Source organism: Ptiloglossa arizonensis, chromosome 7, assembly GCF_051014685.1.
Source record: "Ptiloglossa arizonensis isolate GNS036 chromosome 7, iyPtiAriz1_principal, whole genome shotgun sequence".
In the NCBI taxonomy this organism is placed as follows: Eukaryota; Metazoa; Arthropoda; class Insecta; order Hymenoptera; family Colletidae; genus Ptiloglossa; species Ptiloglossa arizonensis.
In genome coordinates, this window is record NC_135054.1 from 9,189,137 (window position 1) to 9,204,629 (window position 15,493).

The 15,493-nt window shown below is 28.8% G+C and overlaps 4 protein-coding genes and 1 long non-coding RNA gene across 10 annotated transcripts; 3 read left to right on the top strand and 2 right to left on the bottom strand.

Moving 5' to 3' along the window:
- The first annotated feature begins 488 nt into the window (after positions 1 to 488).
- LOC143148993 (uncharacterized) lies at positions 489 to 3,573 on the top strand. 2 transcript variants are annotated; one of them, XR_012992659.1, is made up of 4 exons: positions 489 to 770; positions 863 to 925; positions 998 to 1,137; positions 2,838 to 3,573. It is a non-coding gene; the product is annotated as an uncharacterized LOC143148993 (long non-coding RNA). The 2 variants fall into 2 exon arrangements; XR_012992658.1 differs by having other exon boundaries at positions 489 to 925.
- Positions 930 to 3,316, bottom strand: LOC143148992 (intraflagellar transport protein 74 homolog). Its single transcript, XM_076315886.1, has 2 exons — positions 2,807 to 3,316; positions 930 to 2,693 (listed from the first exon to the last, which is right to left on the bottom strand). Exons 1-2 carry the CDS (start codon positions 3,199 to 3,201, stop codon positions 1,172 to 1,174), a joined length of 1,917 nt encoding a protein of 638 aa, XP_076172001.1. The 5' UTR covers positions 3,202 to 3,316; the 3' UTR covers positions 930 to 1,171.
- A 1,167-nt stretch (positions 3,574 to 4,740) lies between the features above and the next one.
- Veli (L27 and PDZ_signaling domain-containing protein veli) lies at positions 4,741 to 6,307 on the top strand. 4 transcript variants are annotated; one of them, XM_076316041.1, is made up of 6 exons: positions 4,741 to 4,817; positions 4,914 to 4,952; positions 5,161 to 5,202; positions 5,391 to 5,503; positions 5,567 to 5,812; positions 5,885 to 6,307. In XM_076316041.1, exons 2-6 carry the CDS (start codon positions 4,916 to 4,918, stop codon positions 6,044 to 6,046), a joined length of 600 nt encoding a protein of 199 aa, XP_076172156.1. In that variant the 5' UTR covers positions 4,741 to 4,817; positions 4,914 to 4,915; the 3' UTR covers positions 6,047 to 6,307. The 4 variants fall into 4 exon arrangements, with proteins under 4 accessions (XP_076172156.1, XP_076172155.1, XP_076172157.1 ...); XM_076316040.1 differs by having other exon boundaries at positions 4,742 to 4,817; positions 4,894 to 4,952; XM_076316042.1 differs by lacking the exon at positions 4,741 to 4,817 and having other exon boundaries at positions 4,828 to 4,952; positions 5,892 to 6,307.
- A 613-nt stretch (positions 6,308 to 6,920) lies between these two features.
- On the top strand, positions 6,921 to 12,505 carry Mfe2 (peroxisomal multifunctional enzyme type 2). The gene is made up of 16 exons (XM_076316282.1): positions 6,921 to 7,154; positions 7,214 to 7,351; positions 7,768 to 7,920; positions 7,995 to 8,267; positions 8,343 to 8,459; positions 8,534 to 8,664; positions 8,732 to 8,791; positions 8,863 to 8,923; positions 9,002 to 9,165; positions 9,226 to 9,349; positions 9,433 to 9,608; positions 9,938 to 10,114; positions 10,564 to 10,681; positions 11,686 to 11,883; positions 11,967 to 12,064; positions 12,153 to 12,505. The coding sequence occupies exons 1-16, from the start codon at positions 7,091 to 7,093 to the stop codon at positions 12,270 to 12,272; spliced, it is 2,172 nt and encodes a 723-aa protein (XP_076172397.1). The 5' UTR covers positions 6,921 to 7,090; the 3' UTR covers positions 12,273 to 12,505.
- Positions 12,506 to 13,287: 782 nt separating this feature from the next.
- On the bottom strand, positions 13,288 to 15,029 carry LOC143149153 (uncharacterized). 2 transcript variants are annotated; one of them, XM_076316283.1, is made up of 2 exons: positions 14,822 to 15,029; positions 13,288 to 14,685 (listed from the first exon to the last, which is right to left on the bottom strand). In XM_076316283.1, the coding sequence occupies exon 2, from the start codon at positions 14,673 to 14,675 to the stop codon at positions 13,422 to 13,424; it is 1,254 nt and encodes a 417-aa protein (XP_076172398.1). In that variant the 5' UTR covers positions 14,676 to 14,685; positions 14,822 to 15,029; the 3' UTR covers positions 13,288 to 13,421. The 2 variants fall into 2 exon arrangements, with proteins under 2 accessions (XP_076172398.1, XP_076172399.1); XM_076316284.1 differs by having other exon boundaries at positions 14,808 to 15,029.
- Positions 15,030 to 15,493: the final 464 nt, after the last annotated feature.

Below are 15,493 nucleotides of genomic sequence, written 5' to 3' on the forward strand. Positions count from 1 at the left end.
CAATGATCATAAATTTACATACAGTTTGTTATTGCTTTATTTAGATCTGTATTAAAAATACTTTTAATTGTTTTAAATATAAGTGAATAGAATTATGAAATTTGTAATAATTATAATACAATAGGAAGTATAACACCATCTGAATGAGCAAACTTCTACAAACATACAGAAAAAATAGAACAATAAATACTGGAACAAGGATGAATTACTAGTAACTGTTACGGATAATAAACAATTTAAAATTAAAGGTACAAGCTATAGATTTAAAAGATCAAGACGATAGCAGTTCTTAGGAAAATTTGTAGAGTAAGGAAACATGAAAAATTATATCTAAATTTAATAATAATAAAATAATAATTTAATATTAATAAAATGTTCCCTTAACCATTATTATTAAGTACAATATATTAAAATCATATTACAAAACGTTTAAGGAATAAAAGGTAAACCACGTATCCCTTTTTATTTTTACGTGGAGAAAATTTTTCGAAGACACTCCCGACCTCTTGCGGTGTGATCGAGAATAGTTTGGGATTCCCCGCACCTGTTGGCGCCCTCTACAACCGGGTAAGGGAACTTTCCGTGGTCTCTGTCGGTAATATTACCAGTTTGCAGAAGAAGGCCACAACCATCCAGTTACTCTTACCATCTACCATAATCTCTACCAAACTCAACAACGAGCTCGCAATAAAATAAAAGAATTACAATATTTACTTAAAGTATTACATTTTTACTTATACATATTGTTTACACTACGTAATATATTACATGTATGTACTTTTAGAAGAAAAATTTTTATTTTAAGAATTTAGAACTTTACCATAAGATGATATTGTAATAACTTCATTGATAATGTTGGAAGTAGGTGGACAAATACTGAAAACAAGTTTAGAACCTATATGTTGCGACACATTATTCATATATAGTAAGTGATAAAATTTTTTATTCATAACAAATGCTCATACACAAATTTAAGTTTAATAATTTTTATACATAGATCAACAAAACAATTGGAAAAATGCTGTAGTGCTAGTGGACAAGAAAGGATCTTCTTTCTCTAAATGAGAAAGAAAGATATAGAATCTATTGAAATGTTTTTAAAAATCTTTACTAAATTGCAGAAATCTACTAAATTGTGTAAGAATAATAACAAAAATATGAGTAATATAACTTAATAAATAGTTTTTAAGTTTTCTTTTAATATGGTATTGAAATTAGTTAATAAACTAAAGGTGTTTTCTTTTACTGGACCATAATTACCACGTTCCCTTTGTTTAGAAATAAGACTTCTAATTTTTTCACGTTCTTCTATTAACTTTTCTACTGTACTTTCTAATACATTAATCTCAGTGTATATGTTGTTACATTCTAGACGTTGTTTTATTTCATTACAATTAAGTTGAATTTCTTCAAGATCTTGTTCATAGATTAATTGCTGTTCTTTTAGTTGTTCACATTCTGTTATCAACTCTTTTTCCTTTATTGTTAATTTAGCTTTTAAACTGTCTAAATCCTCTAAAACTATTAATTTGCTTCCTTTCTTATTCATTTTGTCATTAAGATCAGCAAATTCTACTTTAAGTCTCTGCTCTATCACCTCCATTTTATTTAAAATTTGCTGCAATTTAAAATTTTCTTTAGTTAATCCTTCAAAGGTTTGATCCTTATTGTGTTCATACTCATTATAAGAAGGTACACTGTTCAATATAGCCATTTCATCATCACCTATAAAATCTATATCAATGTCTAGCATAGATGAAATATTCTTCAAATATTGAATTACTGTTTCCTCTAGTTTATACAATTTTTTCGTTTCTTCCTGTTTATTTTGCTCAAAAGTAGACATAAATTGTTCCATGATTTCTTCTCTTTCACGAAGTTCTTTGTATTTAATTTGTTTTTCAGATTGAGTGCCTTCTATGTCAGTTTCCAACTGTTCAAGTTCCTGTTCTGTTTCCTGAATTTGCTTTTTCTTCTCAGCTAATAATGCTTCTGCAGCTGCAATGTCCATATTGTGTTGTTTAATTTTCTGTAATAATTCTTTTTTTTCTTCTTCCGGTGAAATTCTGTGCTTCTCTTCTTCCTGCAACTTTCTTCTTTTCTCTTCTATTTCTATAATTTTAAGATGTAACTTAACTGCTTCCTGTTTTAAAGGAGACAGTGCTATTTCTTCCTCCAAGGAAACTTGCTCTTTGTACAACTCATCCAATTCTTGCTGCATTTTATTTGCTTTTTCTTGTAAACTTGTTTTCTCTATTAATAGTTTATCATATTTCTCTCTCATATTCAAATTCATGCTTTCTATTATCCTTTCTGTTCTCTTCTTTTCATTTTCTAATTGTTTTTCTTTCTTACTTAGTTCTTGTTCCAACAGCTTCCTTTCTTCAAACATATTTTCAATCTTTGATAAACTTTGTTCATTCTTTGTTACAAGTTCTTCTGTTTCTTGTTCAATCATTTCTTTTCCAATATCAGATGTCATTTTATCTAGAACAATATTATAGTCTGCTAATTGTCCTTGCAAAGCTGTTAATTCTGCAGCTAAATCTTTGGCTCTTTTATCATGATGCAAATAAGTGGCTCTTTCTTTATTTTGATCATCAATATCTTTCATAATAATAGCAATTTCTTGATTTAATTCCCTTATTTTCAGTTGCATAACACCAATGTAATATCTCTTGTCCTGAATTTGTCTACAAATACAAGTTTCAAATTATAAAATGAGAAAGCCAAAAACTATTAGCATTATAGACTACTTATAATTTAACACTCATATTTCTTAAGATTTGAAAAAGAAGGTATGTACCTTGTCATTGACAATCCTCTACATGTTTCAGGTCTAACACCTGCTACTCCATGTTGAGTAATTGGTCTTTCCATAATATTTATACTCATATGTCCAGACATAGAATGTCCTGTATTTAAATATGCAGAATTGCTCGACGATGTAGTTAATCGTGAACTACTGGTTTGTATCGGGTTAAACAATACTGATGTTGACGGTGGTCTTGCAAGAACATTTTGACCAGGTGTTGCAGGACGATTATTTCCAGAAGTAACGTACGATCCTCCTAATTCAGTTTTCATCGGTCTGCGAGGCCTTTCGAATTTATTTTGTGGTACTATTGTATCCGTCAATGGCCTCTGCATTGCATTCAATTTATCTAAAATACTCGTATGATCCCAATGCCAGTTCGACATTATTTTTTCTCGACTTTTGACAGGTCTAACTATACGAACGCCATACTATGAATTATGTATACCATAAACCTAACATCCAATGAAAATTCATATTATACCACAGACAAGGGAAGAATAGACCCGACATTCAGTGGAAATTTATATTATGCAATCCGGAAGCTCTTGCAACCCTTACCTTTCGCGTGTCATACTCAACAACATTGATTCAGAATAGAATAATATTACCGTGTTAATAACGATGGAATAAAAACTAAACAATAATCAATATTTACATAAACTAAATAATTATGAGTGTTTACATTAGAATCAAGTGTTAGAACCATCTCCTCTATTGTTTATGTTTGTCAATGCTAAGTATCCATCGACTTGAGAGGCCAATGATCTTCAATGACTAACGAAAATAAAATTTGTATATTTATCATTGTCAGAATACATTTTTTAATCCTAAAATAAACAATTTCACATGGCTCTTCATTATCTATTATTGATTGAAATGATTTAAGACTGTTAATTATCGTATTATTGATAAAAAATTGTAAATTTACATTTCTTTTTGAAACTAGAAGAATATTAAAAAAATGTTTTAATATTTCTATCCATTAGTTTGTACAATTTTATTTATATATAATTACAAACAAGTGCTTTTAAAAACAAATGTTTGAATAATCTTTACTTTAACAAGTATACATTCCATAGTATAACTTTAAAAATAGTTGAACTATTCGTAATTTCGTTTATTTTTCTTTAAAAAATAAAAATAAATCTTTAATTACCAACCAAAGTAAAAAAAGTGATACAGATGTACTATAAATAGCAATAAAAATGAGTAATATAAAATTAGTATAAATTTGAATAAATTTAAATGAATTTGAATAAATTTATAAATTTAAATAATTTTGTAATAGTAATGGTATTAATATTACAGATTCTTTCTTCTACAAATTTGTATTTATTCTTTAAAGTTATTTGAATTTACACGCACTATGTACGCCGTTTCGTAAAATATTGAAAGTGTATAAATTTACGAATAAAAATTGTTCACTTTTAAAATTGTACTATTTGAATTACGCGCATTAGATTGCTTCAAAATGGCAGGTATGTGATAATTATTGCATTTTATTAACAGCTCAGTGATATTTAAAAATTCTAATCATTTATTAATTCAAAGAATAAATTGTTTTTTATTAAATACGTATCATTGCACTTTGAGAATAACTTTCAATATCTGTAATCAATATTGTCTATATTATATTTAAATGGTATATACATAAATATATGACAAATATTTAATACATTGAAATATGCAATATATGTAAAATTTACACACATATTTCCGATTAACTATTCAAGTATTGTCTACCTTTCAAATTTCTCTTTTACAGACAAGAGTTAATCACGTGACCAGGAAGCTCTTGCATAGTGCAACAGGCTCGACATTTAGGGAATTATTTCAGTTTCGTTAACTTACTATAACGACTTCAAAAAGAAGATTCGAACACCTTTCAAGCTATCTTACATTCTTGGTTTTAAATAGTTGGTCGATAGATCGAATTGTTGACGTATTTTTATGACAGTTTGTGACTGTGTCAGAGTCACATCGAGGAAAGTGTAGACTTGTGAGTTGTCTAAGTTATTTATTCTATACTTTTTAATATTACAGAACTGCAACTATTTTATGAGGTATCTTTTAAGATACTTTCACTTATTTTCAGACATGGTTACGATGGGCGAACCTCTCACTCTAGCAAATGGTAACTATTAGGTGTAGAATTGTTCAAATAAATTGTATACAATTTTTTGTTAATGATTTGCTGCAACTTGATCATAATTTTATCAACCGCTATTTACAACAATGAATTTGTTAACTTTAAACCAAAAAATAATTAATAATCCTATGATCATGTTTATTGTAGGTAATAAGATAAAAAATGAAATATAATACACTGTTTTCATTTACAGATGTTAAAAGATCCATTGAATTACTAGACAAATTACAAAAAGGTAATGAATTAGACAAATTTTATAGATTGTAATACAAGTCTATTATATTAACTATTATCATAAGAATTATTATCTTTTCTGTTTAGATCATATATATGATATCATTTTATAAAGAATTTCATCCAATGAATTGAGTTTAATTACACACACATACACACGTTTATTGACCAAATACCATTTCATTTTAGGAGGTGAAGTACCTGCAACAAAATTAGCTGCCTTACAAAAAGTTTTACAAAGTGATTTTCTTAGTGCTGTACGTGAGGTGTATGAACATGTATATGAGACTGTAGACATTCAGGTATTATATTTGCATAAATGCAACACAGTTTATTTAATGTATTATTAGTATTAATAATTTCAGGGTTCTCAAGATGTGCGTGCATCAGCCACTGCAAAAGCAACAGTTGCTGCATTTGCAGCAAGTGAGGGTCATGCACACCCAAGAGTTGTGGAATTACCAAAAACAGAAGAAGGTCTTGGTTTTAATGTAATGGGTGGTAAAGAGCAAAATTCGCCCATTTACATTTCACGAATTATTCCTGGCGGTGTTGCTGATCGACATGGTGGTCTGAAGCGGGGTGATCAACTTCTTTCAGTGAATGGAGTGGTGAGTCTTACTTTTCTAAACTAAACTTTTTTTTAGAATTCATTCACTTATTAAATTAATGTTATTCTCTAGTGTGTAGAAGGAGAAAATCATGAGAAAGCAGTGGAACTACTGAAACAAGCACAAAATTCTGTGAAGTTGGTTGTGCGATATACTCCACGCGTTCTAGAAGAAATGGAATTACGATTTGATAAACAAAGAGCAGCACGTAGTAGGCGCCAACACATGCAATAAATACAAATATCTATTATATATTATTTCCTTTTTATTGAACCAACTACACATACATTAGCATCACCTGAATTTTTTCTTCATTATCCATGAATTGTGGAAATTTCACATACTTTAAGTAATGGAGCATATGTGACTTAAGATTAATGAAATCTTACTGTTATTGTAACTATTGCTGTCTTTTATGTCTTAAAAAATTGTTGTAATACAAATGTTATACAGCTTTAAAAAATAATTGAAGTTGAACAATAAAATGTGACTTCTTCCTTACTTTTATTCAATTGTAAGAATAGTAAGTATTGTGTAAGTGATTGTAGATTTAGCAGTAAGTCAGATGTAAGAGTTGAGATGAAAAATATTCCGAATTTAACAACAAAAAAATTAGTCGAGTTAATGCCTAGACGTTTGAAGGCAATTAGATGCACTAGATTATATAACAAGATATTAAAATTACGGTTAAATTTGTTATTTTTGTATAATCTAATATCTGTGTGCTCAATTTTGTGATGATGAGTATTTTTACGTATATTCTTGAATATAAATACATAGTTCATTTTATTACAAATTTTTTTAAAGAATTAATTGGTAAAATATCCAATTATATATTGTTTTTTTATTTATTTTTAGTGTATATTGTTTTTTTAATTTTGAAAATGTCCGTCTTTGTTTATTTTCCCGCCAATCATCATTGCCAACTTCGGTGTACGCTCAATTTTGTAAGTAAATTGTAGGTATAACATTAAATGTGACCGCAAAACATGCATCCAGGTTAGTTAAATGATAAGAGTTAATGGAGTGCTGAAAAACATTTATAGTGGGGAAAGATGCAATTTTACATTCCTCCACTAGATTGCAGTACTGAATTTACGTGACGTGGTTATTGAACAAACCAATCTAAGATGCAGAGTGTTATTTTAATTTAAAACCCAGTGGACTTCAAACCTTTTTTAATTTTGCTGTCTCATTATAAGAGCGAGTATAAAAGCTGTAAGCAATTAAAAATTCCACCTTTTACCTTACCTGAAGCAGTTTCGAACTTCATATAAAATGAAGGGAGTAGAAGAACTACGTTTTGACGGCCGAGTAGTTATAATAACAGGAGCTGGAGCAGGTAATTATCAACAAAGTGTTTGCTGTTGCTGACACTTATTATTTTTTATTTTTTTCTAGGTTTGGGTCGTGCGTATGCCTTGCTCTTTGCTTTAAGAGGTGCCAGTGTTGTAGTAAATGACTTAGGTGGAGGAAGACATGGCGATGGAAACAGTACCAAGATTGCAGATGTAGTTGTTGCAGAAATTAAAAGAAATGGTAAGGTAGTATATACAAAATTGAATCTCATTTTTTCAATTTCATTTTTTTAGTCTTTATTTTAATGGTTTATGATTGTTACATAATGCATTATTAATGTGATAAAAAATGTTTTATTAATGATTGATTGCAATGCAATTTCTTATCACAGTGATTAATGAAATATTTGTTATGATAAAGAAGAAAATTTAAAAAAAATATTATACTACACACTTTACAATTTCGTTTTTTTTAAAGTGCTGTTGATAAAATATGACATAACTTCCAACAAAAAAGTATTATTTGAGTTATTACACTGAAAAAAAATATAAATGTAAAATTCCATAATTATTTTATTTAAGTTATAAGATGCAAAATATTTTTGTTTATTTAGTGTTTTTTGGCATATTTTTTTATAATATGAAATTTTTGTTTAGGTGGAAAAGCAGTTGCTAATTATGATTCTGTTCTTGATGGTGGAAAAATTGTTAAAACAGCCATTGATACATTTGGACGAATAGATATAATTGTTAATAATGCTGGAATTTTAAGAGATAAATCTTTTGCTAAAATGTCAGATGCAGATTGGGGTACACAACATTTTTTCAATAGCTATATTAATATTTCCATTCTACAAAATTGAAAAATATGTAATTCCTTTCAGATTTAATACAAGATGTACATTTAAAAGGTGCTTATAGAACTACCCAAGCTGCTTGGCCTTACTTTTGTAAACAAAATTATGGTCGTGTAATAATGACATCAAGTAACAGTGGATTGTATGGAAACTTTGGTCAGGCCAATTACAGTACAGCAAAAATGGGTCTTGTTGGATTAACTAACACATTAGCTATTGAAGGTAGAAAGAAAAACATACATACAAATGTAATAATACCAACAGCTGCTTCTCGTTTAACAGAAGACATTATGCCACCAGGTAAATTAAATATTTTATATATACTAATTATGCATTGTTCTAATTGAACGCATTAGTCTTACAATTCTTTTATAGATCTTTTTGAGCATTTAAAACCTGAATTAATAGCCCCAGTGGTTGTTTGGCTGTGCCATGAAAAATGTTCAGAAAATGGTTCTATTATTGAATCTGCATTAGGTTGGGCTGGAAAATGTAAGTGCATAAAATATAGTCAGATGCATAAAAGTGTAGATTTTGAATTTTATTCATTGTTAACGACTTTCTAGGTCATTTGATTCGTGCATCAGGAGTTACTTTAAGACAAGATTTGACAAGCAATGTCACTCCTGAAGATGTTGAACAGAAATGGTCAGCTATTACCGATATGTCATCTGCTAAACATTTTGATACCATTGAGGTACATAAACATTTTATATTTTAACAAAATATGTTCCTTTAATACATTATTATATGCTATATTATAGGAAGTAACAGGACAATTTATAACTTCAATTGAAGAAATGAAATCTGGAAATTCTGAAAAAGTAATTAAGATACTATTTTACAACTTGGAATTAAGTATATTCATTTATTACTATGTATTTTTACTTCTTAGGCCAACAATATCTTTTATCACACTTACAATTTTCGAGATACTATATTATATGCATTGGGAGGTATGATTCAATTATTATAATAACATCATAACATTGCATAATATTAAATTTTTATTTTTACATAAATTTCTATTTTAGTTGGTGCCACAGTTCAAGAACCATCTGATTTGCGTTATTTGTATGAGAATCACGAGAATTTCGCCGTACTGCCTACGTTTTATGTGCTGCATGCTCCAATACACTGCATGACTTCTACCATGTTTGAAGACAATTTACCTAACTTCCAACTAGATCCAACAAAGGTAATTTATTCTGTACACTATCTCTTAAATGATGTTTTTAAGAATTTATTATAAATTCAGATGTTGCATGGAGAGCAATACATTGAAGTTTATAAGCAAGTGCCAACAGAAGCTACCGTAAAAACCCATTTTAAACTTTTGGATATACTAGACAAGGGAAAGGGTGCTGTATTAGTTGTACAACGTACGTGTATACCATAATTTTTGTAAATAACAGTAACCATTGTTTTCATGAAAGGTGGAATTTATATTTTCCATTCATTGCAGACGAAACATTTGATACTACTACTGGAGACAAATTATCTACTGGACAAATGTCGGTATTCATAATAGGAGCTGGTGGTTTTCAAGGTAAACGGACATCCTCAAATATTATACCAACAATTGAACCACCAAATCGCAAACCAGATGCATCGATTTCTCAACAAACTAGTTACGATCAGGTAAATAGCAATTATTTTTACATTCTATTTTGAAATGGCCTGAAATAGTTAATATATTTTAGAAATATTGCTCCAACTTGACGGAAACAGAATTTTTTATAGTATATACACTAAATATTACCATCACCTGTGAGTTAAATCATCCTTTCATATTTTAATTATTCAGTCTTGAACATTAATCTATTTGTTGTGGCATTTAATAAAATATCTTCGCTACTCTTAATGCAAAAATACATGTTTTTATTAATTTATTTAAAAAAAAAAAATGATTAATATATTTATTTCATCGTTTTTAATCTTTTAATTAAAATTTCATTTATGATTTGTAGGCAGCATTGTACAGATTAAGTGGAGACACAAATCCTTTACATATTGATACAAATATGGCTGCAATGGGTGGCTATAAGAGACCAATTCTACATGGTTTGTGTTCTCTTGGATTTTCTGTCCGACACGTTCTTCAAACATATGCGGGTGGTGATCCAAGTTTATTTAAAGCTGTCAAGGTACATTACAATGAATGGTTATGTCATACAAAATTATAAGAAATATTTATTTAACACGTTGAATACCATGGTGGTTCCTGGGGACTAGCACTCTAAAGTTACAACAATTCTCTAAAGCGCTTACAAGACATGAACTCTAATACTTGTAAACTTTTAAATAGCATTACTATCGTTAGTAATACTATAAAATTACAAATACATCGTCAAATTATCGAATATTTAAACTTTTTACACTACAATTTAAACAAATATCAGAGACATCCTTAAGTATAAAAAACTAATATGGCGTTCAATGTGTTAAATTATGCTTGTAAATCAACAATTTTTGAATTCAAAATCTTGAATCTGAACTTTAAAACTTTTAAAGTTCAGAAATATAATTATCGCATTCCTAAGTATTCATTGTAGGAATGTTTAATATAAAGTAATTTATCTAATAAATATTCTAGGCTCGTTTTGCGAAACCAGTACTGCCAGGGCAAACTTTGCGAACCGACATGTGGCAGGATGGGAACAGAATACACTTTCAAACATATGTTGTGGAAGATAATGTATTGATCTTGTCAGGTACATTTATGAAAATTATTAATTATATGGATTCAAAATACAGTAACATCATGTTAAAATGGCGCATTTATCCCTGGATAAAACATACTGAATCATTCCCACCACTGTTTATGTTCTTTGGCTTAAATAGTCGATAACTGTAGATTTTAATACCGATTAGCCAAATTTCAAAGCTGTGCTGCACATGTATTAGGTTCACAGCTAATCTTAACTGAAAACTAACTTCTTCGTGAGAGTATTATCGAATAATTGCTGAGATTTTTACGATAAATATAAAATCAAACACGACCATATCTGGACTATTTGTAATTATATGCAATTGAAAGTTTTTAAAAAATGTAAGAAAAAATAGTCCGAATACGATCGTGTTTGGTCTCATTTTCATCGGAAGAATCAAGCCAATTCTCAAAAAATATAAAAATATTTAATTTGTATCAGTTACTGTTACAACAATACACGAGGAATATCTTTTTGAAACATAGCAAGTAAGTGACTTGCTCACTATTGCACTCACTCTTAAAGTATCTCATTCAATCTTATTGAATGATTTGTACATGGCTTGATCTCACAAGAGGAATCTCAGAAATAACCCTCATCAATTGCAATGAAATTTGGTAAAATGACAAATCTATATCTATTTACAATAAGTGTAATTATAATTTTAGCCATAGATAATCAACCGATTTTGAGAAAAGTATTGTATGAACTTATTTGACCACAGAATTTTCTAAATTTTTATACCTATTTTTCTCAAAATTAGCTGATCATCCATAGTTAAAATATAGTTAGGCTTATTATAAACAGATATAGATTTATTACACTGCCAAATTTCATTGCAATCGGTGAGAAGTTCTCTGAGATTTCTCTTCTCATCTCAAGATATGAAAGGTCGATTTCAAGAATAAATCGCTTTAAAACGTTTCGAGCAGACCCGAATTTTCAGATATAGCTATTAAAATGTAAAAAGAACTGTTCCGTTTTTAACTGTTCCATTTAACCTACAGGTGCTTATGTTGATTTAAAAAGTACAAAACTTAAACAACCAAAGATAAATTCTGGCTCTGGTAGTGAAAGTCTTGAAAGTGATGCAGTGTTTACAATGATTAGCGATTATGTGAAAGCAAACCCTGAAGAGGTAAAGAAAGTCAATGGAATTTTTCTTTATCACATTTTATTGAAAGGGAAATCAAAAGCAACATGGAGTGAGTATAACTAAAGATTGTTACAGTTTTTTGTGATTAATTTTATATGAATTTCATTTTTAAACATTTTTGTTGTTTTAAAGCACTGGATTTGAAAAAGCCTGAAGTGCACAGAGGAGAACCAAAATCAGGGAAAGCTGACGCAACACTGACAATCGAAGATTCGGACATGATTCAAATGGTAAATTGTCCTTCATATCAATATAATTTCTCACGATTGCTTGATATTTTTTAAAGAAATATTTTCACACGATTTATTTTATTTATAGGCTATGGGTAAATTAAATCCACAAATAGCATTTATGCGAGGAAAATTAAAGATTACTGGAAATATTATGCTGACTCAAAAATTGAAGTCGCTCATGGAATCAGCTAAATCAAAGTTGTAATATTGTGTATATTATGTTACAATTGTTGTTATACTGGTATATAGAGCTGTTATTTTTTATTATCAAATATTTTTATACTTTTGTAGTTTTTAATGTCTATAAAGTTGGAGATAAAATATGTATTCCATAAATAAATATAAACCAGTTACAATAAATTAAAATAGTTCATAAATTTAAGAACATTAAATTTATACTCTTTTGGATATACAAATAGAACCACAACTTTAAATGGATCAATGACATTTTATTTTACTTTCTTTTTAGAATTATAATTTTATGGTTATTAATCAAAATTAAAAATTAATGACTTGTAATTTTAAATGTCCATAAAAATACTTTATTATTAATACAGTTTTACATTTATTATAGATATTTTAATTGTATACTAATTTATATTCGATAATGTCGCATCGTGACAGAAGTAATTTGCGCCGTGTGCATACAATATAATTAATTTCATTTATGAATTAAACGTCATATTAGAATATAATTATGTTATAAGAGCAAGATCGATTTTTCGTTAAAAAAGAATTATGTACAATGACTTTCATTAATATATAATGCTATTTGTGAAATTATTGCTTGTTTTGATTCTTCGTAATAATATTATTGAATTTATTATTTTGTAATATAATGAAGTACTTTATAGTTAGTAGAAATAAATTTTACTTATTGCATATAATTTTTTTTATAATAAACGAACAATTATATCAGAATTTGCCATAATAAAAATATTCAGACACTTAATGACCTATAATGTTTGAGGATTCTAAATGTCATTGATATCATTTGAATTTTTCTGGCAATTATATAGAAAGATTCTTGAATTATCTTGGCTTTATATTTTGGATCATTATTTTTATAATGTTTATTGTACTCATAATATTTGAATGTATGTTCAATATTTATTGTAGTTGTACTTTTTAAAATTTTATTTTAAAATATCCAAATAAAATAACAAAATTCATGTTTCTACTAACTATAAAAAGTACTTTGTACTATAATACAAAACAGTGAATTTAATAATATTATTACAATCAAAATGCACAATAATTTTTATTTGATATTAATAAAAATCCTTATATATCTATAGTTTCTTTGCATTTTGTATCAACCTATTTTAATGTTGACTTTATATTAGGATTTTATTTATTTATCCTCCATTATTTGTTTATTCCTCATCTTTTCCTCCAGTTTTTGTTTGATCAAACTTACAAAGTTTGAATCAGTATTATTACTAAAATTATCTTTGATTCTATCTGGTTTTTGTAAACATTTTTTAATACTACTTTTTTTTCTATTATTGCTTATTTGAACTTTAGTCATTGTTGCTTTAGGTTTTACAATTTTTTGTGCATCACTGATTTTAGTTAAATTTGTTTTGTCCCCTACACTATTTACAAGTTCTGATCGTTCTTTTTGTAAAGATAAATTATTTTCAAAATACATTTTCATGCTGGCTTGTGAAATATATAACTTTGAACGTTGAAACAATTCAGCTTTATTTGAATCGGATGCTTTTTGCATTTCATCATTTTTGTTAGATTCTATTTGTTTCACAATAAACTCTGTACTATGAGTTATTGCCACATTTTCATCGGATGTGTCCATGCATACAGTGTCTTTATTAGCAATTCTTCCCCCATGCAAGAATGCTGACACATTTCTTCGTCTCCACATTTTTGAAGTTCGTGGTATAAACTGTTTGCATTTTCCTTCAAACACAAACTCTCTTATGTCAACTTCTTTAATTTCTCCCTTTAGGAATTGTAAATATTTTTTTAAAGCAGTGAAAAAATGTAATTTGTCTGTCATTCTAGGAAAATTTGCGCAACGAGCACTACTTGATGGAGTAACCCAAAGTGCAGTAGTAGCGATACATTCTGGTTGCAGTCCAAAGTTAAAATTAATTGTTTTACCATCAAACACTTCATAGATACATTTTCCATTGAAAACTGCAATTTTTGGTTTATAAATTTTTAATTTTTCCTCTATAATTTTAAAACCCTCTTTGATTTCTGTACGTTTTAGATCAGCAGAGGATCTTGTAGCTCGTGTAACTATGTTTGTTAAACCAATTCCATACTGGAGAAGCTTATAATCTTCCTCGTAGTTTAAGTATTGAGGTGTTAAACCTGATTCATGTAAAAGTTTATAAAAATGATTACCCTGACCTGCATAATATCTACCACGATGTGCTGCCATCAAACTTGGGTTTATTCCAACGAAAATCATATCCAAATCCATGTCAAGATAATCTGGTAAAGTATATTTTTGTACTTCCTCTTCATTTAATCCATCAAATCGGTCAATTTTCTTTTTAGGCCTCTCAAGTTTTTCTATAGATGTTTTTTTTTTTAATTTACTAAGAGAAGACATCGCTTTACATGAAAGTATCAACATATATTATTATCTGTAAAATATTAAATATTTATGTGTATTTCGCCGGCTGTTTCAAACAGTTTCTACGTTTTATTGACAACAATCTTTTCCGCTACTTTAAATTCAATTAGGTTAAGATAGGACCAGTAGTACCAAATATGCTTTACTTTTGCGTTTTCACACGAATGTAACTTCAGAGCCCGTAAACCGATATTTACATTTAAATAAAAGTGAAATTTAAAACGATCAACGCTTGAGTACCGGAAACGTATATTATTTGAAACATGCTACGTGAGGAAAATGAAACGATAAGAAAACATATTTTGGTTGGGTCGAGAATAGAAACGCCTAAATTTGAAAGAGCTACTAGAACTAATATTATCGTACGTCGTGATGGAGTATCATCCTTATATTCAAACACATTCTTTAGAGTGTTTTCAGTTTTTCCGAAGACAGTTGGTTTTTACCAATCTGTATTTTTAGAAATGTCAGAAATTTTGTTTAAAAGTCATTGTATACTGCATATTTTAACATATTTTACACATTCTGATGCATTCTATATCTCGTCTATATAATTAATATCCTTTTTTTCGTCGAGAAAGGGAGGGGGGGGGGGCGCATTTAGCATACCCCTTCCCATATGACAGTGCCGGACTACCCCATCGTTCTCTTTTCTAAAAGGCTACAGAAAGGATCCTTCCCCTCGAGATAAATTGTGCGTGTGAGGGGTGGTGTGTTCGACAATAAATCGAGCGCCTCGGTTCTCCAGAGGAAATACTGGCGCGAGACGATCGGCTAGGGGGGCCCATACAGGGCTAACGAATGGACTCTGTTCTTTG